This window comes from Chanos chanos, chromosome 6 (assembly GCF_902362185.1).
Source record: "Chanos chanos chromosome 6, fChaCha1.1, whole genome shotgun sequence".
Taxonomy (NCBI): Eukaryota; Metazoa; Chordata; class Actinopteri; order Gonorynchiformes; family Chanidae; genus Chanos; species Chanos chanos.
Window position 1 is genome coordinate 17,745,269 of NC_044500.1, and position 27,006 is coordinate 17,772,274.

A 27,006-nucleotide genomic window follows, 5' to 3' on the forward strand; every position below is an offset into this window, starting at 1 on the left:
AGACTACGTCATGTTTTTTTATTCTGTGTTCGCAGCACTGCTTTCTTTCCCCTTTTTTAACGATTCCACAACTTGACCCGTTATTTCAACTCATTCTATCCATCGTATCTCTTGATACATGATCACGAATCAGTGCGCAAGACAGGATATACAACCCGCGGATGACGTTGGTTATGTTGCGCATGTTCGCGGGCTTAGAGCAAAGTTGGCGCCACGAACCTAAGTAGAGAAGAGTACCGTGATAGCGCGTTGAGTTTCAATAAATAAAAAATAAAGGTCGTGACAAAATTAATTCTGCGCAGAAATGACTGTTAAATTGTCAGAGGGAGCGATAGAGGTAAGGGTTTAAGACAGGCCTATGGTTCATAGGTAATTTAAGCAGGTGTATTGTTCGCCGAAGTGCTGTGTTCGTGTGTAGGTTAGCCAGTTACCATTTTGTATGTGTTTTTTGACTCATAAAATAGTTTGACTGATTGTAGTTGTGATTAGCTCCTTAAACAGCAAACATTATCTTATGGGATTGCAAACTTAGCCATCCCACTGAACTGTCAGTGATGGTTCAGCAATTGGGGTAGAAATAGCTAACGTTAGCTGGCGGCTAAAAAGTTGATGATCTCAGTGTTAATTGTCCTGTATTTCTTTCTACAGCTGCCTTAAATATTCAACAACTGAAATATGCCGTCATAAATTAGGATGGCTAACCTCGCTTCACTCAGTTATGAACAGCACTTTGTTGCAGCTAACGTTAATGCATTTTGTGTAGCATCGTTGTACTCTTAGCAATACAACATGCAGAAATGTCTATTTGTTTTGATTTTTAGGCTTTTGCCAAAGGCAACGATGTCAATAATCCAGTGCTTCAGTTAGTGGTAAGTAACATAGTATCACCTGGCTCTGTTACGTCAGGTCGGTCTTCCGGACACAGGCTAAGCCTGAACCAGCAGTAGTCAAGATTTTTACTGGAGATAACTCAACAGTGAAATTTTGAACATGATCAGGTTTTTACTTGCATTTAGTCCAGAAAATAAGGAGATGCATCAGTTGTCAATAAAGAACACAAGCAAGGAGTAACGTTAACCGAACCTTATTCTGATACTGCTGTGAACACAAAGGAATACCTCTTGTTTTGTGAGCACTGGGTGGGATTTTTACTTAAAAAGTATTTATATCACAGCATAAGATGAATTTGAACATTTATTTAATATTTAACATTTTTAACGTTTGTGTGACTGAAGTATGTAAATTAAACAGCCTGATTGATACGTACTCTTGCCATTTTGTTTAAGAACATTCGTAAAATCGATGGAGGCAGCGGACCAGCGCGATATCGTGTCATGATGAGCGATGGACTACATACAATGTCCTGTGAGTAACATGCGGATATTAAATCTTATCTTCAAACTTATGGCCTCTCTTTTTTTCCCTATTAGGGTCATTGTAATGAAAGAAGAAAAAGCATCTATATGCGTCAGAACTTTATTTCTGTTTCCACAAACACGTTGTTATGACTTAAGACCGTATTTTCGAACTGTATAGTAACACAGAACAGTGATGACGGTTGTTGTGACTTGTGATGGTAAGTATTGTTGGAAAAGCAGAAAGCTGTTGCATGCATTAATGTTTTAATGAAGTATTAAGACCTTCTGCTGTTCTGCAGCACATGATGGAACTCATTATGTTTAATAATCCTCTATCAGTCTTATCTTGTGCTGACTTTTTAAATTATTCAGGGTAAAGGAAAATCTTTAATATCAAGTCACTCCATCTGCTCTCTTTAACTCTGATACTGGAACAAATAAGTAAAAAAAAGAAAAAAACTAGTGGGATTTCTGTTCAACATGTCTCACGCATGGAAATTCTGAGAACATACCAGCAGGAGGTAGAGAAGATGCAGATGATATGGGGAATTGAATTTAAAATGATCAAAAAAAAAAAAAAAAGAAAAACAAAATCAGTCTCAGTTTTTTTTTTTTTTAATGTGCTGAATTCTTGATAACATGCAAGTTCATGAATAAGTCATGTGGAAGTTGGTAGCACTAAAAGGCACTTTTTCTGAGTGTCTTAATCTTCTCATGCTCTACATGCAGATCGAGCTGAAGCGGTCGTTTGGGGAACACGTTTATTATATGATAAAGTTTTGGGGTGTGGGGCAGGGTGCTATGTGGACTCCCTTAGGATGGCTCTGTAGGCTTTGATATGATCATATGTAGTGTAATGCTTAAACAGTTTGGTGCATATCTGGTGTAATTCATCTTTGCTCTGCCTGCAGCCTTCATGCTGTCGACCCAGCTGAACCCGTTGGCTGAGCAGGACCAGCTGGCTCCTAACTCCGTCTGCCTGATTAAGAGAAGTGTCACCAACGTCCTCAAGGATGGACGGTAAGCGCTTTACTCCACCATGCTGGTTCCCAGACATTATTATGTGACAACACCCCCCCCCCTCCCGGCGATGTCGCGTTCTCAATTGCTGTGGCCGGTCACACAGTGAGACAGACGTAGTGGTTCTTAATTCATACACCATCTCATTCGTATGTCGTTTCAGTTCTGAGAGGAACTGCTTCAGCCGGCAAGTTGATATTGATGGAATCACAGTTTCTGTAACAGTATGAATAGTGTTAGACAGTAACACGTTACAGACACGATGAAAATGATAGTTATGTATTGTGGTGTGAGCATAATGTTCTTCGTCAGTGTGAAAGGCCAAGAAAAGACATAGGTCCTGGATGCCAAACCAGGCTAGTGTAATGGTTTGTGTTTTCTCATCTAACTGTAAGGTAGGATACTTAATACTCGCCTCACTTTGCAAACCGAAAAAATGTTCCACCAAGCAACAATTAATGCTGCTCACAAATTCACATGGAAATTGATATTTTAGGAATTATAGTTTGCACTGAGTCTCTGAGTGCCTTAAGAAAAGGAACACATGCAGGCTTATTTAACAAGCTAAAACAACAGGTGGGCCAGTAAATGTCAGTTGAAAATTCTTATCTCAGCAGGTAATTTCACTTTGGCAAAGTAAAAGCTGTTGCTGTCTGTTAGCAGGTAAATTTGCACCTTATGTTTCTCTCTCCTTTATTTATTTATTTATTTATTTATTTTTTCACTTACTGAAAATGAACTGTGAGAACAGAAGCACAGTACACAGTAAACCATGTGTTACGTTTCCACAAAATGGATCCTGCCTAAGTATCAGCTCAGTCTCTGGCATGGGACCGAGGGCTGAGTGACTATTTGACCAGTTTGACCAGTAAGACCACAGTCTGCCTCTGAAATAGTCTTAATGTCTTAATAGTCTTAATAGTCTTAAAGCCCATTGCCAGTAAGATTTCAAACACTGAGAGGAACCAGCATAAAGACAAACCCTTAACAGAACCAGTCAAAGAAGTTTGGCTATGGTGGGTACAGTTCTATTAAAAAAAAAAAAACCTCTTTTGGTGGGGTTTAAGCACCAAAGTCCAGTCTTGAGTAATTTAAAAGACTAAGTTAATACTCAGGGCCACTCTTGGGCATGTTGTAGAGAGAATTATGCTACCCTGATGTGTCATCAGAAAATGAACCCTTTACGTGGATTTGAAGCAAAAATAATGCTATATGAATTTAAAAGTCTGTTGACGGATGTTAAAAGCCAAAGTCGAGGCCAGTAAAGGAAAGCACCTCATGAATAATATTGCTAGATAAATAAGAATGGAAAGCAGTAAATTACTGGCTACACTTGATGGGTAAGACTTATCATTTTGAAGGCACGAAATTGAAAAGTTCTCCTTGTCTGTATGGGTGACAGTAACTGTATGTTTCTTAGCAAGATGTATTCTCATCAAATTAGATATTAACAGTTGTTTCAAATTTTGGCTCTTGTAGCGTAGGAGTCCAGGTGAAAATGAGTGTGTGTGTGTATGCATGCATGCAGATTGTGATCTGTCATCTGCGCAGTATTTCTCCACAGTATTTCTGCCATGACACAGGCTCAATGTTTTCCATAATGAGAGAAATCCATTTTCCTGGGTTGTAGTCTGCAAAGCAAGCCGTCTCGCGCTTGCATGCCCCGAAGGGACAATTTCTACTCTTTTCGCTACTTTCCTGTTTGATGTAAAAGAGTGTGCAATTTACAGAGAACACCTTCAGCTCAATAAACATTCATAATCCGAATGTCGATACAGTTAAAAGGAATGGAGTCTAATGCTACTGTAAATATGTGTTAAAGATTTTGCCATCTGACCCATCCAATACAGACCAAATGGCTGAAAACATCCCCCCCTCACCCCGTGATGGGTTAGAGCTTAATGAATTGTCTTCATCTCCCGTCCTGTGAGCTCATAAAGCTGGACGGCAGTGTCGTCTGTGTCTGCTTTATCTGGACCATGCCACAGGAACATGGGGATATGAAGTGTTTTCTGCAGCTGGAATGAGGAATCCTCAGCAGGGACCCTGTTCTTTTGTTTTTGTTTGTTTTTTTTGTTTGTTTTTTTCCCCCTCTGCCCATGCAAGATTGCTGATTTGTCTCTGATTATTGTTTGAAGAAGTCTTGGCTAGTCTGCTGTGTGCATTGCCCTCCCCCTTGGACATGTCAGTTTTACATGTGCTTGACCTTTTAAATCAGTGACAAATGTAGCGTCGCACTGACATGGCATTACTTTTTCTCTCTCTCCTTTTTTTTTTTTTTCTTTTTCCGTGGTGGCTGATCCGGGATGCAGCCGTGTGGTGGTTATCCTGGATGTGGATGTGGTCAAAACCGCCAACGAGATGACGGGGAAAATCGGAGAGCCCACGCCCTATGTGGAAGGTAAGAATGGAGCTGAAGCGCGCATATGAGTAGCCAGCAACGGCTCATTCATTCTCCTCCAGCCACACCGTGTGGCAATTATCACCTCATCCTGGCTCATACGCCATGCATGACTTGATACACGCCTTTAATTTTGCTCGATCTCGCCTTCCTTGCAGGACAGTCAAAGGCACCGCAGACAACCACGACGCCTGCACCCACCGTACGTCCACTTCAGCCTCAGAATGGGAAGGATGGTGAGCAGACACTTCTCAGTCATTTCCAGACATCCAGTGAAACATCCATGTACCATATAAATAGGCTATCAGTTGCATAATATAGGTCAGTCACTGCACTTTCTCTGCTTGCCACCAGGTGGCAGCTTTTGTTTTATTATGCAGTAGGAAAATTACAGTGATTTTTTTTTTTTTTTTTTTTTTTTGTGACAGGAATGTTAGAAAAATGATCATAACATTTAAAGAGGAACAGCAGATTTTATACTGTTGACAGTTTGACAAATTTGTGCGTTTGAGAGTGCTTATTAAATGCATGTATTTTGGACTCGGAGAGGACTCTGGAACCTGATAGAGTAGACAGCTGCACAGACAACTGTAATTAACTCTGAAGTCGTGATTAATCGCAATTAAAAAACGTCCGATTTAGACTTCATTACAGATGTCTCCATTATATCAGCTATGCATTAGGTTGGTTGTAAGTGTCGTGTTTTAACTGAGGGTAAAAGAATATTTAAATTGTTTTTCTTAGGTGTTCGCTTTCCTTTTTTTCCGCCTTTAATTGTATATGGGTCTCTTAAGATCCACACTCAGTAGCTGGGAGTGCTCAGTACATTTTCTTTACCCAAATCTTTTATGCTCGATGTTCTTAACGGTGATGTCTAAAAATAGGATAAAATAGCCTTGTTTTAAACTATGAAGGTCCTGGGCATTCTTTTTTGTCTTTTGTTTTTTGTTTTGTTTTTGTAAGCAATGCTTTGCAGCGTTTTTTTTTTTGTTCTTGACTGGATCACACAAGCAGATGGGTGGCGTTGCTAACCAGCTGTTTAACGGGATTCTGCCGGAAGAAAAGCACTTACATGAGGCTGCAAGGGTTTCTGAGTTGTCAGAATGAAAATTGCTCCATAGCGCTGCCTCTCTTTGCACTCCTCGAACAAATCACACCAGGACTACATTTTCAAAAACCAACTCATTAACCACATTTAAAACAGGGTGGTTTTTGTCTGAAAAGGTTTGCAGTGGAAATGCAGACGCAGAGACTCGTACTGTGTTCGGTCCAAAGAGGAAAACCTGACAGGGCTGAAATCTTTAGGGTTTGTGGTGTGGTTTTTTTTTTGTTGTTGTTTTTTTTGAGGGTTGGATAAACAAATGAAATGTTCATCTGGTTTTGTTGCTTCAGGGAGGCCTAGACAGAGTTCTTTTAATCAGAAGGTAGACAAGTAGACTCTTGCTGTTTTTATGCTTTTGATTTGGACGTGTGGATTTTGAAATCCTTGTGCTCACAATGCAGCATCTCATGAAATACCAAGAAAACAGAGCGTCTGTACCCTCTTCAGGGTGGCACAGAGATTGTTCTAGAATCTGTGTGTTTTCCAAGAAATTCTACTCTGCCTGGTGGTTGACTAATTAACTGTGGTAAAGCCAGCCAGGTCTCCAACTCCATGCATGCTGGAATCAGTCAGTTCTTCTCTCTCTCTCTCTCTCTCTGTCTCTGTATGAATAGGCTCTGTGAGCAGAGGCTTTGGTCGAGACTTTGGGAAGAAGACTGTGACTGCCCCCAGCACTCCAGGAGGCTCCTCCAAAGTGGTGCCCATCGCCAGCCTCAACCCGTACCAGTCCAAGTCAGTACAGACACCAGTCTGCAGCTGTTTAACCAAACGGAAATGTCACTAGTTAGGTATACAGCGAATGACGTTTTCAATAACAAACGTGGTTAAAAACCATTTCTATAGGTGGACCATCCGTGCTCGTGTCACCAACAAGAGCGGAATTCGTACCTGGAGCAACTCCCGTGGCGATGGCAAACTCTTCTCCATGGAAATCGTGGATGAAAGTGTGAGTGTGTTTGAGGATTAGTAATCCATAGGTTTATTGGCCATTGGTTTAGTGTTTTTAATACACTTTTTGTTTCCCGTGTTCCACATTTTTAATGGAGTGTTATTTATGCTTTTATTCCAGGGAGAGATCAGAGTGACTGGTTTTAATCAGGAGGTGGACAAATTCTACAGCCTCATTGAGCAAGGCAAAGTATGAGTCCATCACCTTATCCTCATTCTTTTTTCTTTTCCTCCTGTGTGTATTTTTCTTTTTGTTGTTTTGTTTAATTTACAGGCCATGACAATACTCTTACAGTAAGCCAGGGGTGATTCTCTATCTGGATATTGTTCTTAAATGTTTTTGCAGCAGCACAACAAAAATGAAATACCGTAATCTTAAACTACAGTCAAGATGTAGTGTTATGCTACAGTTTAACTACATCTGGCATAGATACATAAACGGACAATTGCAGATTGTTAGCATGCATTGTGCATATTTCAGCTACAAACGTGTACAGACATAAAGTTTCTGAAAACAAGTTGAAGAAATCGTGACATCGCCCGCGAAACATTAGTTTAGACAAAGTAAGGAGGACACGTACTTGAGGTTGACAGAAGGAGCAGGGATGTTGATTCTTTCCTCAGTACCCGTTTATTGTTTGTTTGTTTAGACAGACCTGCAGCAGCGAGCAAATTACAATAAAGCCCGTCAGATGTAATATTCCAACTCTAAATTATTTTGCCAATAAAACCTGATCCGTCCTCAGTACCAGCGGCTATGACAACAAGGCACAATATTAAATAGCCTATTAAATAAGAACAAATATGATATCGCTTAGCGGCTGTATTTCACGACGGAAATCAAATTGGCGTTTCTCTAGATGTTGCTCAACTCCGCCATGAATAATGCAACACTCTTTCCTCGCTGTGACCTCTCTAAAAACCAAATCGTCTTTGCAGTCCAGACCAGTCAGAGCGGATTTGCCCATCCGTGGGGACCTCGGTTCTGGCACTCCTAACGCTTCTTGTCTGGTTTCTCCAGGTCTACTACATCTCTAAAGGCACGCTGAAGATTGCCAACAAGCAGTACACGTCCTTGAAGAACGACTACGAGATGACCCTAAACGGCGAGTCCACCATCATCCCGTGCGAGGACAGCCAGGATGTGCCCATGTTGCAGTGTGACTTTGTCTCCATCGCTGACCTGGAAGCTCGGGACAAAGATGCTATCGTGGGTGAGGGCCCGTGCCATAACAGTAATTAATAACAATAACAAAAGCCGTAAAGCGGCCATCGCCAGCCGAGAATTACATCTACTGTGTGCGCGTGGGCGTGTGGGTCGGAGGCGGCTGCAGCCCTGACCTGGGAGGTTGCGGTAATTATAATAGCAGCGATAAATGTTTTATTAATGATGCTGATGACAGTAATGGCCGGTGGCACAGATTGACTTTGCTCCTCGTCGTTGTCACAAGGGGAAGGCAGAGGAGAGAGCTCCGTCATAAGGAAAAATGAGGAGGTGGTACGCGTAGTTGTAATTATGATAACAGAGCAAGTGTCACAGAAGTCGTTTCTCTTACGGAGACTTTGACTGGGGGTGCCACCGGTGATTTACAAACCGCCCTTAAGCACGTCTAAATGAGTTACACCAAATGAGTTGAACCAACAGACAATAAGAGCATTACCATGGAGACAGGTGTATGTATCCTCAATATAATGAAACTATGATGCATTTTATTAGATTATATGTGGACTGAACGAAACTACATAGTGCTTTATTCTTGGAGGGGGGCGTGGTTAATGAAACCATGACTAGTCCTGCGTTGGTATGGATGGTCTAACCAGACAAGTTAGCTTTGACTTTAAAATTTGTGCTGAGACAGCTTTGTTTTTTTCTGTGGTTGAAGTGTGTGTCCGGTCAGTCTGTGATGTAAAAGCTGTTTCCTGTGATGTGTGTAGATGTGATCGGAGTGTGTAAGAGTGCCGAGGACGTGACTCGGATCACTACGAAGAACAGCCGCGAGGTGTCCAAGAGGAACATTCAGCTAATGGACATGTCTGGACGGGTCATCCAGGTCACAATGTGGGGAGCTGAGGTAAGACTTACACATGCGCACACACACACACACACACACACACACACGCACAGAGGGGAAAGAACTGTTACTAAATCTATAGTTCAACTAATTCAGTAAATTTTTTTTTATCAGACTCCTAATGGTACTGTTTCTGAGGAAATATAATGTAGTTTTTGGACTGATACAAAATACATCGAACTGCACAGAACATTACAACTGACATCCAAAGAACGTGTCTTTGCACAGTCACTCATAATAAAAAAAAAAACAACGTTCACATTCCCTCGTGAAGGTCCCTTTTCAGGTTGTTTCCCTTGTGCCCAGTGGAATGAGAAGCCGTGCTCCTGCTCCTCCTGCTCTGTCTCGTGTCTGGAGTTGTGTTATATGTGATGTGTATCAGGCTCTGATTGTGTGTGTGTGTGTGTGTCTCTCTTTAAGAGGAGACCTGTGGGGAAGGGCTCCTCCGCTGTCCTCTTGTTTAATCATGGCTGATGGGCCTGCGCTCCCTGTGTAAACAGAGCCGCCTGATGTGATGAAGGAGCTGCTCCCCCCCCCCCCCCCCCCCCCCGGTTTATTTTCCAAATGCCATATGGGGACGAGGACCTGGGCCGCCGCCATCCTTCTAACTCTGACGAGCGGCAGAATGCTGTTGCCTTTTTTCTGTTTTGCCCTCCAGATACGCTTCATCTGGGCAGGAGGACTGCCGAGCGGAAGATGAACGGAGCGTAAAACGGCAATTAGAATTGCCAATACCTGGCACCTGCGTGAAGAGGAGACTCTTGTAGCCTGCTGTGATACTTGAATGCACTATGTACGCATAATCAAGTGGTAAAACGTAACACCCTCCCTCTCTCTCTCTCTCTACCCCCACAGGCGGAGAATTTCGATGCCACTGGGCAGCCGATCCTGGCCATTAAGGGGGCGAAGCTGTCTGATTTCGGGGGTCGTTCCCTTTCCACTCTGTTCAGTAGCACCGTCATGATAAACCCAGATATGCCTGAGGCCTATAAGCTCAAAGGCTGGTAAGTCCTGAACTCGGTAGTTTATACTCAACATTAAAAAAAGAGAAAAAAAGCTGCATGATACGCTGAGGGGAAAACAGGAGTTAAACTTGATTAGAGATGACAGTATGCTGAATACAGATTGACTTTCCTCATGCATTGGACTGTGTCTGGTTAATGTTTAGAGTTGCATGGTAATGGTAAGGGTTAATGATGTTTTTCACTTTTTTGGGGGTTTGTTCTACTTCTTGGAATGAGGACAAGAAGTGTAGGAAGGCAAAGAATGACACTCTAAACAAAAATACAACCCCCCCCCCAAACTCTAAGATAATGTTCTCAAGCTCTCCAGATCAAGATTAGTTGTACCTGTGAAGAAGCCTAGCGCTCTTTAGCCAGCAGTCAAAGGAAAATCAACTCATTGTTCATACTTAGCGGAGTTTTTCCAGCACCCCCCAGAGGTTTCACATGACACATACCACTGTCATATTAAGTATGTATGCTTCTGTTCAGCAGAAATAGACAAATATTTGAGAGCCGGAGCAAAAAAGGCAGTTTTTATTTGTTTGTTTGTTTGTGTTTACTAACTGAATAGAAAACAGAACAGGGTAGGGCACACACACACACACAGATATACTCTCAGTGCATTCTCTCGCAGGAGCTCTGGGCCCTTGCTCTCCTTGAAGATTCCCTTTTTATTGGCTTCTCCTGCAAAGGAATGGAAAAACAGTAATGACTCACTCTTTCATCTTTTTCCGGGCCCTTTCTCCTGCCAGCTCCTTTATTCATCACCAAAAAACCCCCCCAAAAAAACAAAAAAAAAACCCAAGCAAATGATGGCATGCCGTTTTCATCAGGTCCAGAAATAAACACCCCCCCCCTTGTTTGCGCCAAACGTCGGGGTTGAAGAGGTGTTTCATTTGCATGCTGATATAGCAGCCGAAACCTTTTAATGGGGTGAGATGGGAGGTGGGGTTGGGGGCGCGGCGATGCTGCATGCACGCGTGTGTGTCTTGCCGAAGAAGCTGAGAGGGCGTCTGACGTCAGTGTGGGGCGAACAGGAACGCCACTGGCCTCGTTTAACCTTTGCCACAGCTCACCTACGCATCGATCGTGCCCCTCCCTTGCCTACGGAACCACATGCCCAGGCTAACAACCGGCAGCCCAGGCCGTCAGCCCCAGATGAAGGCAGACATCTCCTTTTATTTTAAAAAGGCCCGGATCGATTTGGCCTCAGTCAGATACCTCATTTATTTACCTCCCAGTAACAGGTCGCGTCCCTCTGGGAAATGAGACCAACACTGTGAAGAATAAAGAGCATGAATAAAAATCATGCTCGTATTTTCTGATACGTCCAGCTTTTTTTTTTTTTTTTGTTCCCCTCCCACCGTATGTGTGGTTCTTTTTTTTTTTTTTTTTTTTCCTTTTTTGGACAAAGTGAAGAGACAGTCTTTAAGCTCAGTTAAAAGTTGTGCGGTAATTATTAAGCGGAAGCGATTTGCATAATATGCTCAACAGGGTGTGAAAGAACTCAGAGAATGAGGAGAGATTGAGGGAGGGGCTAGCGTAAACCCCCCCCCAACCACACACACACACACACATACACTTGCTGACCTCTGCATGTGCTCTGGCTCTTCACTGGAGCTCTGACGTCTAGAATGCTCCTTTAGCTATGTATCTGTGAAATTCATATGAGCCTCTCTCTCTTTGCTGAGGTTATGCATGCTCACTGTCAGTGCTTTAATGAGTTTTTCAGAGCTTAAAGGGAAGAGGCTGGCTCCTCTCCCCTCGTCCTCCACTAGAGCTGAACTGCAGGAGTCTCCGCTCTACTTTTTTTTTTTTTTCCTTTTTTTTTTTTTTTCTTTCTCACATGGAGAGCCAGGGATAACGAGCTAGTTAATGTTGGTGCGGTTTCAGAGCACCTCACTGGTGGTTCTGGCATTTTCTCTGAGCGGCCAGGGTGCCACTCAAGAGCTTGCTGGCATCTATCAATTAGCAGTTCCCAGGTTAATGATTGGCCAAAGCTCCAGTATCTTCAGTGATTCCAACAGCCAAGTCTCTCATGCCAAAGATGAAAACCAATCAAACTCCAGGAGGCATTTATTAACCTGGTTTACATCTATAACCATTAAACCACAGTCTTTAAAAAAAGAAAAAACAAAAATTAGCTCAGCATCTGAGACTCTTCTGAGGAGCGTGCTGAGGAACGGGGGGGCGGGGAAAAGCCACTTTATGTAAATAATTTGTCAGTGATGATCGAGGTATTAATAGACTTCTAGACCCATGGAAGCAAGGCTTTCAATCGCCATCTTTTTTTTTTTTTTTTTTTTAAAGTGGAGATGTTTTCCTTTGATCCGTTAAGCCGCAAACCCAAGGGATTTAGTGGAGAACACTCTCATGAGACCTGACGACTCGAACTCGCGACGATCGCTTATGCCACTCCGAATCCCTCCCCGTACTGCTCGGAGAAGTGCCGAGTTTCTCTTTAATCTCCATCTAATGAGCCATATGGATTCAAGAGTCTACCACTCTTCTGTGTGTTGGTTAATCACAACAATAGACCCTTACCATTCATCACTCTTAAACGCACTGTTAGGAACAATGGTCTGTATCACGGACAGCGCTAAGTGCGTCATTCGTTCAAAAAAACAAAAAAAAAACAAAGAATTTCCACCAACTGAAAGGATGTTAGTTTGTTGTGGAGGAAGCGATATGTTTCACAGCCATTGTTGTCTTGTGTAATTCCGTCGGAAGAAAACATTTGTTTTTGATGATGGTCTTTAAAATATGTCTTAGTTCTCTAGTTTTCTCGAAATTCTTGCAGCAGCGTGCATCTGTCCTCGTGATTAATCCTGCTATTATATCAAGGACAAGATGACTGTAGCTGTTAATTTGTCGTCCGCTTCATCTGTTTTCTTACTCGCTGTGGCCTTTGTTTGTTTAAACGACGTTCTGTCTCCGCCCTTGTTCGGATTTGAGTTATTCAGATTTGTCACTTTTCTAATTGGTTTTTCGAAAAGCCCTTTTTTTCTTAACGAGTGAATCTCTGTCTTTGGCTCAGTCTAGAGTGTCCACTAGAGTTTTGTTTCAATATTGCTGTCTCGTCCTCGTTTGGAGAGAAGTATATCCCCCTTTTTTTTTTTTTTTTTTTTTTGCATATCTTGTCCAGTAGGTGGTAGCACATGTCCAGGGCACATCTGGGAAACCAAGTGAACAGCAGCCTTAGCTGTCAGTCAGACTATCTGTCATGTCTGCTTGTGCCTTGGCACACTCGTTTGTCCAGGGCTGTTGTCATTTGCACTCTTTCACCGTTGTTCACTTAGTCAGAGGTTGGCGGTCACACTTACTCGCCTCCCTGCTTTTAGTGTTCCCTGACTCACAACTGCTTCCTCCTCACACATCTCCATCTCCTCACTTACGTGGAACTTGTCTACTGGACACTTGCCTCCGCCCGTAATCCTCCATCTGTCGCCCTGTTCTCCTCTTTTCCCATGCACGTCTCTGTCCCGAAATTCTTTAGCCACTTTAACGTAGATGTTGTGAGTCAGTACTAGCAGGTTTCTGCAATATGTGGTTATGTCTTTTTATGTTTATTTGCTTGTTTACCTCTTTTTTTTTTTTTTTTTTTTTTTTTTCCTTTTTTTACGTGCCCTTTTACAAAACGAACCCATCGTTGTGCGTGTCGGATGATGCAATATTTCTGTCATCTCGGGCTGCAAGACTTCCTTGTTAATCTCCTCTGGAGTGTTTTGGCAAATAAACAGACGTGACTGGAAGAGGAACTGGTGAATAAATTAAGGCCTGTGAACCTTTTTAGTAAGAAATGGGTCAGGCTGCAGGCTGACCACTTTAGAACGGCAAGGAGAAAAAAAAAAAAAAAAAAGATTCCGTGCCTCTCACCATTCAGCATTATCCGTTCGAGCCACAGGCCCTGAATCGTCCACCCTCCACCCCATCCATTCAGCCAACACCCTCCCCGCCCTGTCATGTCACATGTCCCTTCATGGTGCTGCTTCAGTCCGTTACAGCATATAGTAGCTGTGTTTGACATGTGACAAGCCATCCTGCATCCAGTCTCCCGCCCCCCCCCCCCCCTCCCGCCTTTCTCTTGTCTGCCTCAGTCTGTTAGGTTTGCCTCAGACATGCTGGGTTAAGCCTTCTCCTGTCAGTCCACCGCCTCAAAGCCCGTGCCAGCTCCAATTTGTCCCCCCGTCCTGCCTCCGTACGATGCCGCTGCCGGGTGCTATGACTCTCCGCATCTCTCACACGCGCTGAAGCTTGCCCGGTCAGCTCTGCCTTCATACTTTACCACGCTGTCACCCGTTCCCCCTGCAGTATTTTTCCTTTAGAGAGTCGCGATTCATAACTTTTAAAACCGCTTTGTAAAGACTTTGTAAAGCTACAACTTATGTCTCTTGGTAGCTTATGCGTAACATTTGAAAAGGAAAGCAGGTACTCTTAAACTCCAAAGTCTCTTAAAACTGCGCCTTTTTCTCTGTGGTACTTCCATTGTGTTCAGTGTATTCAGAAACCCAGCCACACAGGGGAAGGCTCTTTTTTTTGTTCTTGTTTTTTCTTTCTTCTTCTTTTTTTTTTTGCTGTTGTGATTCATTTTCGCAACATTACCAGCACTATTTTTAGGGTCTTCCTCTCATATGTAAGAAATGGTAAGGAAGAGCACAGACATGAAGGAATAGTGGTGCCACGGGAGAGAATTAAACCCATTTTTCAGCAAGGAGGTAAAATGGGCCCGTGCCAGGGGTCAGGGCTACATTCTCTCCATTAATAGGGATATTTTTTTAATTAGACGCCGCTCCCCGAACAGACCCTGACTACAAGATTCGCATTTCCATCCTTACCTCCGTCGCTAAGTAAACGCTATTGATCCCTCACATACCACATTCCAGCCCAAGCAGTGTTTTTATTGTTGTTGTTACGACCCTCCCCTCTCCATGGTGGCTGTATCTTCGAGCCGGGCACTCTGGAGGGCAGTGAGCTGTCTGTGAAAATGGATTTCTGTTTTCACCGCCACATCCCTGACCCCATCTCACTCCACTCTACCTCCACTGATGATTCCTCTCACAGCTAGCCAGCACCACGGCCTCTCTCTCTTCATCTTTTTCCTTTTTTTCTTTATTTTTAAGCTTGCATTTTTCACCCTCCTTGGAATCGTTGAATGTTTTATTTATTTTTTTTTCATTTGGTTGACTGTTTTTTTTTTTTTTTTGGGGGGGGGGGGGTTCCGTAGACCAAGGAGGATGTTGTATTTTTAGCGTGAATGAGGGGTTTGACCTGCCATTTAGCACTGTTACTGGAGCGGTTGATGTTCACTTAGGCAATTGCAGCTGATGTAATGATCAGCAGACATGCTAACGTGTGTGAATCGAGCTCAGACAGGACTGTGGCTTGTGTCCTGGCAGGTATGACAAAGAGGGCCATGCCTTGGATGGCCAGTCCATGACGGAGATGAGGGGGGGTGGAGGAGGAGGCTCTACCAACTGGAAGACCCTCGCAGACATCAAGAACGAGCATCTGGGCCATGGAGACAAGGTTTGGAACACATACAGACACACACACACACACACACGCATGTGAGATTCCTCTCCCCCATCCTGTTAATTCATTAACAGTCACTCAGGGCATCTCATTCAGTGCCAGGGGAGGGAATGAAAAGGGCGAAACACAAAATTAGCAAAATTTTTGCGAGCCGTTTAAACCGCCGACGGAATGCAGGCGCCGGTAAGCTGCGTGTCACCTTGTCAGTCCATCTGTGCCCATTTCTCTGGCGCTAATCAGTCACTTTCTCGGAATGACTCCGCGCGGCGTTTCTGGAACTGTATCCAGAGACATGGAGTCTGATGGGCCCACGTTCATTAATCACTGGCACTAATGCCCTTCCAACCGAGCTTTCTCAAGGTGTGTGTTTGAGTATTACTTCCATTTATTGCCAAGATAGAGAAGGAAGATTAGCAGGGCTCAGTTTTATTGAGCTTGATAATGAAGCGATTATTGTCCAGATAAGCTGCATAGTAAATCGCCTCTTGTCTCCTGTTCTCCCCTTTAGAGGTTTTTTTTTTCTTTTTCCCCATTTATTTATTTAGTTATTTATTAATTTAGTAAGTCTTGGATATGGGAATGTGCAGCTTAATGATTTAGTAAATTAGAGACTTTGATTCTTATCCACACATGATAACTGTATGCAAGTTATTTGTATTCTTAATCTTATGAATAAAGCCATCACTTTGTGGTCGTCCTGCATTATGTCAGTTGAGGGATCTGTTAAATAAAAGAGATTTGTTTTTGTTGGCACATGAAAAGCGAAGGCTTTGCGCCAAGGCTGCTCACTAGAAAAAGAGGTGTGCAGTTAATGAAACCACGGATGACACAAAAATATCACAAGCATGGCTGAGAAAAGGTGAGATTTAGACGACGCGTTTTTTGTTGGATGGAAAAGCATCATGTAACATGAAGAGCAAAATTGTTGTTTCATTGGTTCACTGGACTAGACACACAGACGGGCACCACACACAGTGTAGAATAGTGAACTAAAAAAAAAAACAGCCGAGGGAGAGGTCACAGTCCTTCACTGATCTATTGACAACCAATCGACACAGATCCTCAATCCATATTAACGTTGCCCTTCTAGAATGTTCTAGTAAAGACCACAAAAGCTGGCTGACTAAATACTGTGTCTAAAGATTAGCTGGAAAACAATAAAAAAAAAAATGAACTCATGAAATCATTACAATCTGTTCATTGTGGATATAGTGCAGAGAAACAGAAGATCTAACCTGCTTTCCCTGTCTGGACATCTGCAGCTGAGGAGCAAACACTGTGGGGACATGGGAGGGGTGGGGTGGTGGAGGGGTCAGTGGAGAGATGAGAGAAAAGTGAGAATTACTTGGCGATGCAGGCCTGATGTGATATGGTCTAAAGAATTTTGGACAGCCAGGTAGCGAGAGACTTGAGTATGAGGTATGTCGATATCAGAGGGGAAGTGAAGAGCGTAGAGAGAAAAGAAGGGAAAGAAGGAAGACTCAAGGAAGGGTGTCAAATAAGTCAAATGCGATTTGGTGAAGTCGTGGCCATCTGGCCATCTTGCTGCGTCTTCATTGTGAGTCATTGGATCCTGGTCTGTGTGATATGAGAATTTTTGGTTTTGAACTTCTGATTTTTTTTTTTTTTTTTTTCCCCCCTTTCCCATTTTTTTTTTTCCTTTCCTCGTACACATTTATAGGCGCCAGAGCTAGTGAAAGCTATTCTGGTTTCCTCTCATGTCTTGCAAAATATCTTACCAAACTCGCTTCAAAGCAAAGAACGGAACATAGAGGCCATTACCGTTCTAGAACATTCTGTATTCAGCTGTTTGGCTATTACTGAATGGTAATTGTATCACTGTCTTGCCCAGAAGTGTTGAAATAAACTTGTTTTTCCTCTAAGATTGCCTCGTTCCCCACCTGCCACCTGCACACATTTGAGATTTTGAGAAAAAGAAAATTCACGTTGAGCAGTACAGGACATGAAATGGATCGTTAAGTTGTTTTCATGGCGAACTCGCCGCGTGGTCCCACGAGGCAGTCACGCTGAGATCCGGACATTCGTGACTCAACTGACGCCGAGAGCCCAACACGGGACTGCTCTGATTGGTGGAGCCTTTGGTCGTAGTGCTCTCACATCCTCTTAACCTGTCCATTGTTGAGATTATTGCCTGTGGAGTTAGAGTGAAAACTCCTGTCAGCTTTCTTATCCTCCAGCTTTGCCGTGGCTGGCCAGCACCGCGGTGTTTGACCGGCCTATTTTAATAACTGTCTCGCTAACCCGCCCCCCCCATCTCCCCTGGGCCCCTGCCAGCACTGCTCCGCCGTTAAGGAGATTTCCATACAGCCTGGCGTTAAGTCCCAGAGAAAAGGAAACATAGGGGCAGACAGGGGCTGTGAGGATGGCAGCTTGCTCCGCCGCGTGATGAGGGTCTGGGCTGACGGCAGAACACACACACATGCATATATGCATATATATATATATATATATATATATATATATATATATATATATACACACACACACATGCAGCGAGAGAGAGGGCTTGAGACTCTGCTCAGCATGTCTTGTTCCACTTCACTCGGATGGAGAGACACAAGGTCAGGACTGCGAAGGCGCTGAGCTAGTCCGCCCGCAATTAATTGTGGCCGTCACACAGCCCCTGTGTCAGTGTCTTCACAATAGCATCCTTACCCCACTGACAGTGAGCGACTGCCACGCAACCGTACCCCCACACTCGCGCACATACACGCACACACTCGCGTGCACACACACACACGTGCGCACACACGCCACCCCTCGTTCAGCCTGATCCGGCTAGCGCACGCCATATCCTACACAGCCAATCAAACAAACACAATCTAATCTTTCAGGCCCCTCTGGCTGGCCTTGTTTTGAAAACAAAACAAAAAAAACAAAGAAAAAGAAAAAAAAGAGAAAGAGTGACGTGATAATTATCAAGGTGTTTACTTAATTAATTACTGCTCTGTTACCGAGGCGGAAATGTTGGACGAATGGTGTTTTTGAAATGAAATGCCTGTAATTGAAAAGGATGTCCGGCTCTATAAACAGTGGGCTGTTATTTGTTTTGTTTTTTTTTTAAACTTCTGTCGTCAACTGCCTCAGGCTTCTTAATTGTTTGAAGGGACATGGAGTATCAATTCTGCTCCTTCTGGAAGTTAATTGGGGTCGATTTCCCTTGAACGTGCTAACACAATGGTCAGCAGTAAACCTGTTAGGAGAAAAATCAATTATGCAAGAAAATCTTTTTTCTCTCTCTCTCGCTCTCCATCTCTTTTCTCCCTCTTTTTTTTGGTGGTTTTTTTCTTTTCTTCCATTCATTTCCTGGGAAAACTTGAGGTCAAGACTTTGCCTTAGGTCTTTGTCTGGATCATGATTCTTTAGAGAGAAGAAAAAGTCATTTAGCATGCAGAATTCACAGCGTACCAACGGGCAGAATGTCCTTTGCTTTTTGTCTGACCCCCTCCTCCCCACAGTCCATTAGGGAGTCAGTTTTTTGCACTATAAATATGAATAAAGATGTCCTGATTACGTTTACGAAAGAAAATTCCTTTCAGTCTCCCCTCAGGTGAGTGTGAGACAGAGCTGTTGTTCAGACAGCTGTGGAGAATTAGTAGTGGCTGATTGATATGGGCCGGAGCATGGTTGCCATGGTGAAGTAGTAGTGACTGATTGACATGGGCTGGAGCATGGTTACCGTGGTGCCTGGGCACTGATGCTCCTGTTTGGAGCCATGTGTGTTGGTCTTATTGGCACACATGTTCAGTTACTGACCCTCTAACCCGCAATCAGGAGACTCCACACTGTGTGTGTGTGTGTGTGTGTGTGGCTACGGGTTTGTTTGTGTGTGAGTGACTGTGTGTTGTAATGGCTTAGGAGTCATTTGGGCGTGCGGGCGTGCATGTGTTTGGCTTAGGGTGTGTATGTGTATGCATGTGTCTTGTTGTGATTGTATGATGTTCTGAGAGGGGCCCTGGACAGGACCTGGAGCCACTCACCGTCTTCTCTCAAACTAACTTTTCTTTCTTATTCTTTTCTTGTTTGTTTGTTTGTTTTTTTTTCCCCCCTCCCTCTCACTCCCAGACACCTTCCTTTCACATGTGGCTGAGGTTCTGCCTGTTGAAGCGGTGTGTTTGATAGTCTAAAACAAGCAGGAGTGTGTTGTTTGTTCTCATGCATAGCCCGATGTCACTTTACGTCCCGTCATCACACAGTTCCCTGAGCTCTCATGCTTTCATTTAGCTCTGAAGTGCCGCGTGCGTTCCCGCTAGGCGCCCGCTCTTTACCCGCCCAGGCTGAGGCTCACATTTAAACGGGCTATTTATGTTTATGGATGCCGAACACTTTGCATATTCCTCTGTAAATGAATGCAGCTGGGATTCTGCTCATTTACGTTAGACTTACTTCAGCAGCAGGGCGATGGTTATTTCCCGTCCTTTTTTTTACACGTGTACGCTTACTTAAGTTCCTGTTGAATAATTCATGGCATCGGCCGTGTGCTGTGACGATAACGTTTCAGACGTTAAATGTTTTTGTAAAATGTTGTCTGTTGACTCCATGTGAATTAGCTGGAAACAGCCTGTTTGGTGTTGCGACTAATGCGCGGCGTCTCCTGTGTTCAGGCTGACTATTTCACCTGCATCGGGACCATCGTGTACCTGCGCAAGGAGAACTGCCTGTACCAGGCCTGTCCCAGCAAGGACTGCAACAAGAAGGTGGTGGACCAGCACAACGGCATGTACCGCTGTGAGAAGTGTGACCGCGAGTTCCCCGACTTCAAGTACCGCCTCATGCTCTCCGTGAGTTCCTCCTCCGGCACTCCTCCTCTTCTCTCTCTCTCTCCTCCCCCCAACACACACACACACACACACACACCGGCTCTGCTCCAAAATACATGCTGTCTTAACTTCTACACCTGGCTGTGTGACTGCTTTCTCTCCCACACTCCTCTCTCTCCCTCTCTCTCTTGATCTCTACCTGTCTTTCTTTTGACTTATCCTCCCTTTCCCCCGTCCCCCTCCTCTAAATCTCCTTTAAGCCCCCACCCCCACCCCAGCCCCAGCATGTTCTCAGTAGATCTTCTTTACTCTGTCTCTCATTCCTTCACCTTTGTTTTCCTCTCCTCTCTTAGCCCAACTGGTCTTTCTCTTCCCTTTTCCCTAATTTCCCCCTTACAGACAGTTTCTGAACATTAATATTTCGGAGCCGTGTTTTTGTACTTATTGCTGTTTTATGAGTCACTCTGGCTGTTTTTTACTCTTATTCAATTTAGCCTGTGTTCTGTTAATTGCTCTCTTGTTTCTTCTTTTTTTTCTCTCTCTTTTTTTTGTTTTTGTTGTTGTTGTTGTCCATGTCTCTGTTCAATTTTCCCAAAGATCTGCTCAAATTCACAAACATGGGGGCGTTGTGGGGTTTTTTTTTCCCGCTGTTTTCTTGGTTGTCTCCAGCTAAAATGATTTTTTTTTTAAAAATAGCAGCATTAAAATATTATAACTCATTTAGTCAGCAAGCCCGGCTTCGGCAGCCAGACGTGTGAAATAAGCCGATTTTCCCTTTTTTTGTTTCCCGACCCTCTCCAGTCTGCGCATTGCTATTCTTCCCAACGCTGCACCTTAAGCCCAAATTCACACACACACACACACACACACACACCCGGCACCGCTGCAAACACGCCTGGGCTGTGTTCTCCTCTGATGCTCCTCTCCGCCAAATCTCCATATTCACATATTCAACAGTACCTGCATTCAGCTGAGGAGTGTCATATAATGGTTAATCAGATGTAAATTATGGATAAATGGATTTTTTGGGTTTTTTTTTTTTTTTTTTCTTGTTTGGAAGGAGTGGGTTGGTTGGTTGGGGTTTTTTTTGTTTGTTTGTTTGTGTGTTTTGCATGTCCTTGCTGACTCAGTGTGTTTGTTTGTCTTTCCTCCGCTAGGCCAATGTGGCTGATTTTGGGGATAACCAGTGGGTGACGTGTTTTCAGGACACGGCAGAGGTCGTTCTGGGCCAGAACTCCACTTACCTAGGCCAGCTCAAAGACTCGGTTAGACTCTCACACACTCTCTCACACACACATTCACACACGCATATACACTCATGTGCTCTCACACATGCATGCGCATGCATGCAGGTCAAACTCTCTCTCACTCACGTTCACACTCACTCATGCACGCACGCGCACACACACACACACACACATGCACACACACAGAGGTGACTAGTGAATTGGAGGCCTCCCAGAGAAAAGTGTCACATTTGAATGAGTTACACTTTTCTGTGTTGGCCCCATAAACAACTTAATGACTTGTTTTAATGATCATGTCATCCTTTTATTTATTTAATTTTTCTCCTATTCTTTCTTGCTGCTTTCTACAGAACGAAGCTGCTTTTGACGAGGTCTTCCAGAATGCCAACTTCAATACTTTTGTCTTCCGGAACCGAGTCAAACTGGAGACTTTCAATGTGAGTCACTGGCTAATTGGAGCTTGTTATTTGATCAGAGCGTTTAACCGACAAGTCAGGATCATGAAGTCGCTCGTTATTTTTTATATAACTATTTTTTCCCTCCCTGCATAGCCGGCCATATCTTGTTAATTTTTCAAAACGTGGCATTCTGTGTGATAAGCAGTGCGGCCTCATTTGTCACTTTGTTCAATTGGTAATGCCAAAAAAAAAAGGGTTAGGGACAGGTTTTTTTTTTTTTTTTTTTTTAAACCCCTCTTTTAAGTCCATGAGAGACTTCTTTCTCTGTTGCTGCCCTGGGTCTTTGATTGGTTCCTGAAGAGCATTATTGCTTACACTATTCTGCCTGTTATGAGTGGACTACAGACAGTTGTGGGAACTCAACAAAGGTGTCTCTCTCCCCTTCTCTCTCTCTCTCTCTCTCTCTCTCTCTCTCTCTGGCTGGACTAATAAGCAGTAGCAGGGTTAGAGATGCGCTGCTGTATTAGCCGTGATGATGTGGTAGTTGACAGCGTTTGCGAGGATTGGACAGCATTTGGAGCTGTGTTAACACGGGGCTCTTAAACAGGGGAATTGATAGCGTGCACAAGTTCCACAGTCAGGGGTGTGTGGCGTTTGTTTTCCCCATCTCAAACTCCGAACATGTGGAGCTCTCGCCAGGAGGACCACTCCCCCCCCCCCCCCCCCCCCCCTTCCTCACTCAGTGTGCAACCACATCACATCGCTCAGGCTTCTCCGTGTGATTTTTAAGTTGTAGTGAATTCAGAACCGGTGTTTTCAGCAGCACAGAAGTGTGCGTTTATGAACGCAGCATCCATGTATCTTTAGGGCCAAAGCCCATGGACGGGAGCCAGTTTCTAATAACGTTTACACCACCCGTTGGGAAATTAGTACCCCCATCTACGAAAGCAATATCAGTGTCTAAATTCCCAGCCCCATCATGTCTGTGAGAGGCCGTTAAATTATATGATCTAATGTAATCGGAATCCCGAGCAGTCCGTCAGCACATTTGGAGGTCAAAAAAAACCGGAAGGCGGCGGGAGAGGAAAACGCGGCGCCTGGCGCGGCGGAGAGTATCCTGTTTTTGTCAGTGCAGGTTTGGAAGGAGCCTCGGTCTGTCATTGAGTCTGTCAGAGGAGCAGAAACATCTGGACACATTAAAGGGTTGGGTTTTAATGTCCTCAGCGCAGCAGGAACGTTAGGTGACAGCAGCACATAAACCCATCAAAGCGTGGCCTCCGTCCGTCAGCCGCGCTGCTCGCACGGAAACTCAGCCCGACACAGGACAAGTCGAGGTGTTGTACAGAAATAGTAATTATTATTGAAATAGGAAGAAAAGCATGTGGAGTACTGCAAGTGACACATTTATTTGGGGGTTATGCAGCTAGTGTCATGTGGGCCTCTTAACTAAACATGATTTCAATTGAAATGACATTGAAGTGATAATGCATGATGGATATTCTCAGCTCTACAGTACACATGCAATGTGTGTATTTACAAATGACACTGACTCTGATAGACATCAAAACAGTCATTGCAGTGGAATGACCAAACAGTTCAGAGAGTCCGTCTTATTTCAAATTCAAATCAAAACACTGCAGTGATGATACGTGTTACTGTCTCTGGAAAGAAGCCCCCCCCAAAAGCCAAAACAAAAAAAAAAAGAGTGACACTTTAACTAAATGAATCCTGTTCATTTATTTGCAGTTGAGCTGCTGTCCGAGTAAGTCTGTAGTAGAAGCATGCTAACGGCCAGACTGTTTTCAAATAATACATGTCATCCTTTTCTTTCTCCTTACAGCATCATTTTGAAAAACAAATGTAAAGAACAGCAAAAAAAATCGAGTCCCTAATAACATAACAGCACCACTAGTCAGAATTACCAGTGAAATATTTCATGATTCACCTCATAATTAACATGTGTGTTTTTTTATTTGTTTGTTTGTTTTGTTAAGCAAATATTTTGGGGCAGAGCTGGCTTTCTGTGTTGCCTTTTGTGAATACAGTAGAGCAATTTCTTCCATTGTGCAACTCTCACTCTATGTCTGTTCCGTCACCAGCATGTGGCTAACCTGTTCAGGAAGGCGAAAGTGTCCTTTAGGAGAGAAAGAGCCACGGTGGCCATTGTGATGTTTGTTTCAGACTCTGAAATGTTAGCTTCCCTGGCTCAACCCGGCCCTCTCATGGCGTGTGCAAAAAATAAGAAAAAAAAAAAAAAAGAGAGAGAAAGAAACTGCAGTGGATTTGCATAGCAAATGGCAGCTTGATTCTCCTCGCTTTGCCCACAGAAATCCTGGCTTTCTGGCGAGATATGACCAACACTAATCGCTTGACAAACTCTGTCACAGTTAGTTGTGTGGCAGCAGTGCTCTGTGTGTGTGTGTGTGTGTGTGTGTGTGTGTGTGTGTGTGTGTGTGTGTGTGTGTGCACGCTTGGTGGTGGTTGGAGGAGCGTCTGAGAACAGTACGATATGACGAATGTTGTGCGAGTGACAGGCCTTAAAGGTTTGACAGAATGTGAAGATGACCATTCAGTCTTCACATGGAGAACACCCTGCATTAACCTCGCCTTATACCTTCTGAGAGTTTGTGTGTTCGTGCGTGCACGTGTGTGTGTGAGACTGGGGCATGTGTGAATGGCTGTTGTCTGAGACTTAGAACGTGTGTGTGTGTGTGTGTGTGTGTGAGAGAGAGAGAGAGATTGGGGCATGGGAACGGTTGTTGTCTGGTCAGAGTAAAGCTGAGTGGGCAGTCTGTGGTGGACAGTCTGTGGTGGGTAGTGGTGGTAGTGGACAGTCTGTGGTGGGTAGTGGTGGTAGTGGGCAGTCTGTGGTAGTGGACAGTCTGTGGTGGGTAGTGGTGGTAGTGGGCAGTCTGTGGTGGGCAGTCTGTGGTAGTGGGCAGTCTGTGGTAGTGGACAGTCTGTGGTGGGTAGTGGTGGTAGTGGGCAGTCTGTGGTAGTGGACAGTCTGTGGTGGGTAGTGGTGGTAGTGGGCAGTCTGTGGTGGGTAGTGGTGGTAGTGGACAGTCTGTGGTGGGTAGTGGTGGTAGTGGGCAGTCTGTTGTAGTGGACAGTCTGTGGTGGGTAGTGGTGGTAGTGGGCAGTCTGTTGTAGTGGACAGTCTGTGGTGGGTAGTGGTGGTAGTGGACAGTCTGTGGTGGGTAGAAAGAAAAAAAGAGACACACACACACAGCAATGTTTGAATGTTTGTCCTTCTTATTCAAGTAATTCATTTTTGTGTCTTTGTAGTTGTTTTATTTTTTATTTGATTTTGATGGTTCTTGTAATGTATTTTTCACTTGATTATTATGGTTTTTTACTTTTTGGAACCCCCCCAGGAAGAAAAAGCTGGGCTGTATGGCTCAGCTAATGGGGATCCTATAAACAGTAAACAAACACGCACACAGCAATAGTTACTCACACCAGTGGCAGTAGCTTAATTCACATTCCTATTGGCTGAACACTGTTGTATCACATAAGCCATAGGCTAAGCGTGCACGCACACACACACACACACACACACACACACTCTGACTGCATCTTAAACATCCGCCTTTGAAGCCCAGAAAACACAAAAACACTGTCAGCATGAAGACTGTAGAGCCCCTAAGCACCCACCTTTTACCATTCATCACAGAAGGGGGGGACAGGGGCTACATGTCCAAGATTATAATAATATCTAAATGGTAATTTGACATGTGTTGAGTTTGATATGGCAAATAAATGGGGGGAGTAAGACAGAGAGGGGGGGGGCGCAACACAAAGCTGTTGTTTAGCCTGTATCGTTTCTGCTAGCGGCAGAGAAAGGCCGGCGAGCTTTGGGAGGATGTAAACTTCATTCAAATCAGCAGATTATCATTTGCCGCTTGGCATTTTCCTTCCTGCCCTCGCAGGCATCGCATTAAAAAAAACAACAAAAAAGTCTCTTTATAGGCCAGGGAGAGCTGCCACGTTGCCAAACGGCAGAGGTAAATGGGCTTTTAGGTTAAAGTAATGGAGTGAACTGTTCATCTTTCATGGCTTATAAAGACATCTGTCGTAGGTGTGGAAAGTTCATTTTTAAAGTCTTCAGATGTGGTTAAACTAGAGGGCGAGTGTGAGAGGAGAGCCTGGAGACTTAGCCCTACACAACTGGCTGGCTGTAGAAGACTGAGGCCCATACCGCGTGCTGTTACAGTGATGCATTAGAGATTAGGCTCCATCTCTCACAGTCGCCTAAACTCTGCCAGTGCGAATGCAGTGTTACAAAGGCAGATCTCCTTATCTCTCTCTCTCTCTCTCTCTCTTTAGTAGTGTTTTTTTTTCCCCTCCCAAATATGTATTGGATATTTTGAGGGAATTAAATTAGATTGGACATTGGCTTAGTGTTTCAGCTCATCATGACGGATTAAACGTGAAAGAAGTCATCCTTGTGAAATGCAGTCGCACATTTAGACACAACAACGAAGAGCGATGATGTCATCCAGGCACAGGTGTAACTGAGTCTGTCTGGTGCTGCTGCCATTTTTCATACCGTTAGCTTTCCTGCTGAGACCCACTGAGTCATTAACGTTGAGTCTCTCTCTTTCTCTGTCTCTCTCTGCAGGATGAGTCCCGTATCAAAGTGACAGTGGTGGAGGCTAAACCTGTAGACCATAAGGAGTACAGCAAAAGGTTGATCATGAACATCAGAAAGCTGGCTGCGCAGTAGGAACCACGGCGCCTCACCAAGACTAACCCGCCGTCGGGGCCAGGTTTCCCTCTGGTCCCGGACAGCACTTCACACCCTGTGTCGAAAGACAATTTTTTTCTTTTTTTCTTTTTTTTGTGAAACGTCACAGTTTTGCTTTGCTTCCTTTTATTTTTTTCTTTTCTCAGATAGTGTCTATGTGTGTGATTTTAGTTTGATTTGTTACAATTGACCGTTTCCAATCTTTTTTTGTTTGCCTTTGTGTGCTTGTCTGGCACACAGTTTATTTTGAGCTTTTTGAGAGATGAACAGGTCATTAAAGCTTGTGTAGTGTTGCCCCCCCCCCCCCAGGTGTCTGACTGGTGGGGGACTGAGTACTTTACCTCTTTGGAAACTGCTGATATGTTTGGTGGTGGATAAGAGGGACTAAGCAAA

The 27,006-nt window shown here is 44.0% G+C and overlaps 1 protein-coding gene across 1 annotated transcript; it reads left to right on the top strand.

Annotated features, from left to right (window-relative positions):
* The first annotated feature begins 218 nt into the window (after window positions 1-218).
* rpa1 (replication protein A1) lies at window positions 219-26,691 on the top strand. The gene is made up of 17 exons (XM_030777477.1): window positions 219-337; window positions 822-869; window positions 1,287-1,365; window positions 2,270-2,378; window positions 4,691-4,779; window positions 4,938-5,015; window positions 6,496-6,613; window positions 6,725-6,827; window positions 6,951-7,019; window positions 7,851-8,043; window positions 8,765-8,901; window positions 9,757-9,905; window positions 15,302-15,431; window positions 20,063-20,239; window positions 21,376-21,483; window positions 21,816-21,902; window positions 26,488-26,691. Exons 1-17 carry the CDS (start codon window positions 305-307, stop codon window positions 26,590-26,592), a joined length of 1,812 nt encoding a protein of 603 aa, XP_030633337.1. The 5' UTR covers window positions 219-304; the 3' UTR covers window positions 26,593-26,691.
* Window positions 26,692-27,006: the final 315 nt, after the last annotated feature.

Coding starts and splice junctions, on each gene's coding strand:
- rpa1 (XM_030777477.1), top strand. CDS start 305: ATGACTGTTAAATTGTCAGAGGGAGCGATAGAG. Junction 870..1,286: donor ATCCAGTGCTTCAGTTAGTG/GTAAGTAACATA, acceptor ATTTTGTTTAAG/AACATTCGTAAAATCGATGG. Junction 2,379..4,690: donor AACGTCCTCAAGGATGGACG/GTAAGCGCTTTA, acceptor TCCGGGATGCAG/CCGTGTGGTGGTTATCCTGG.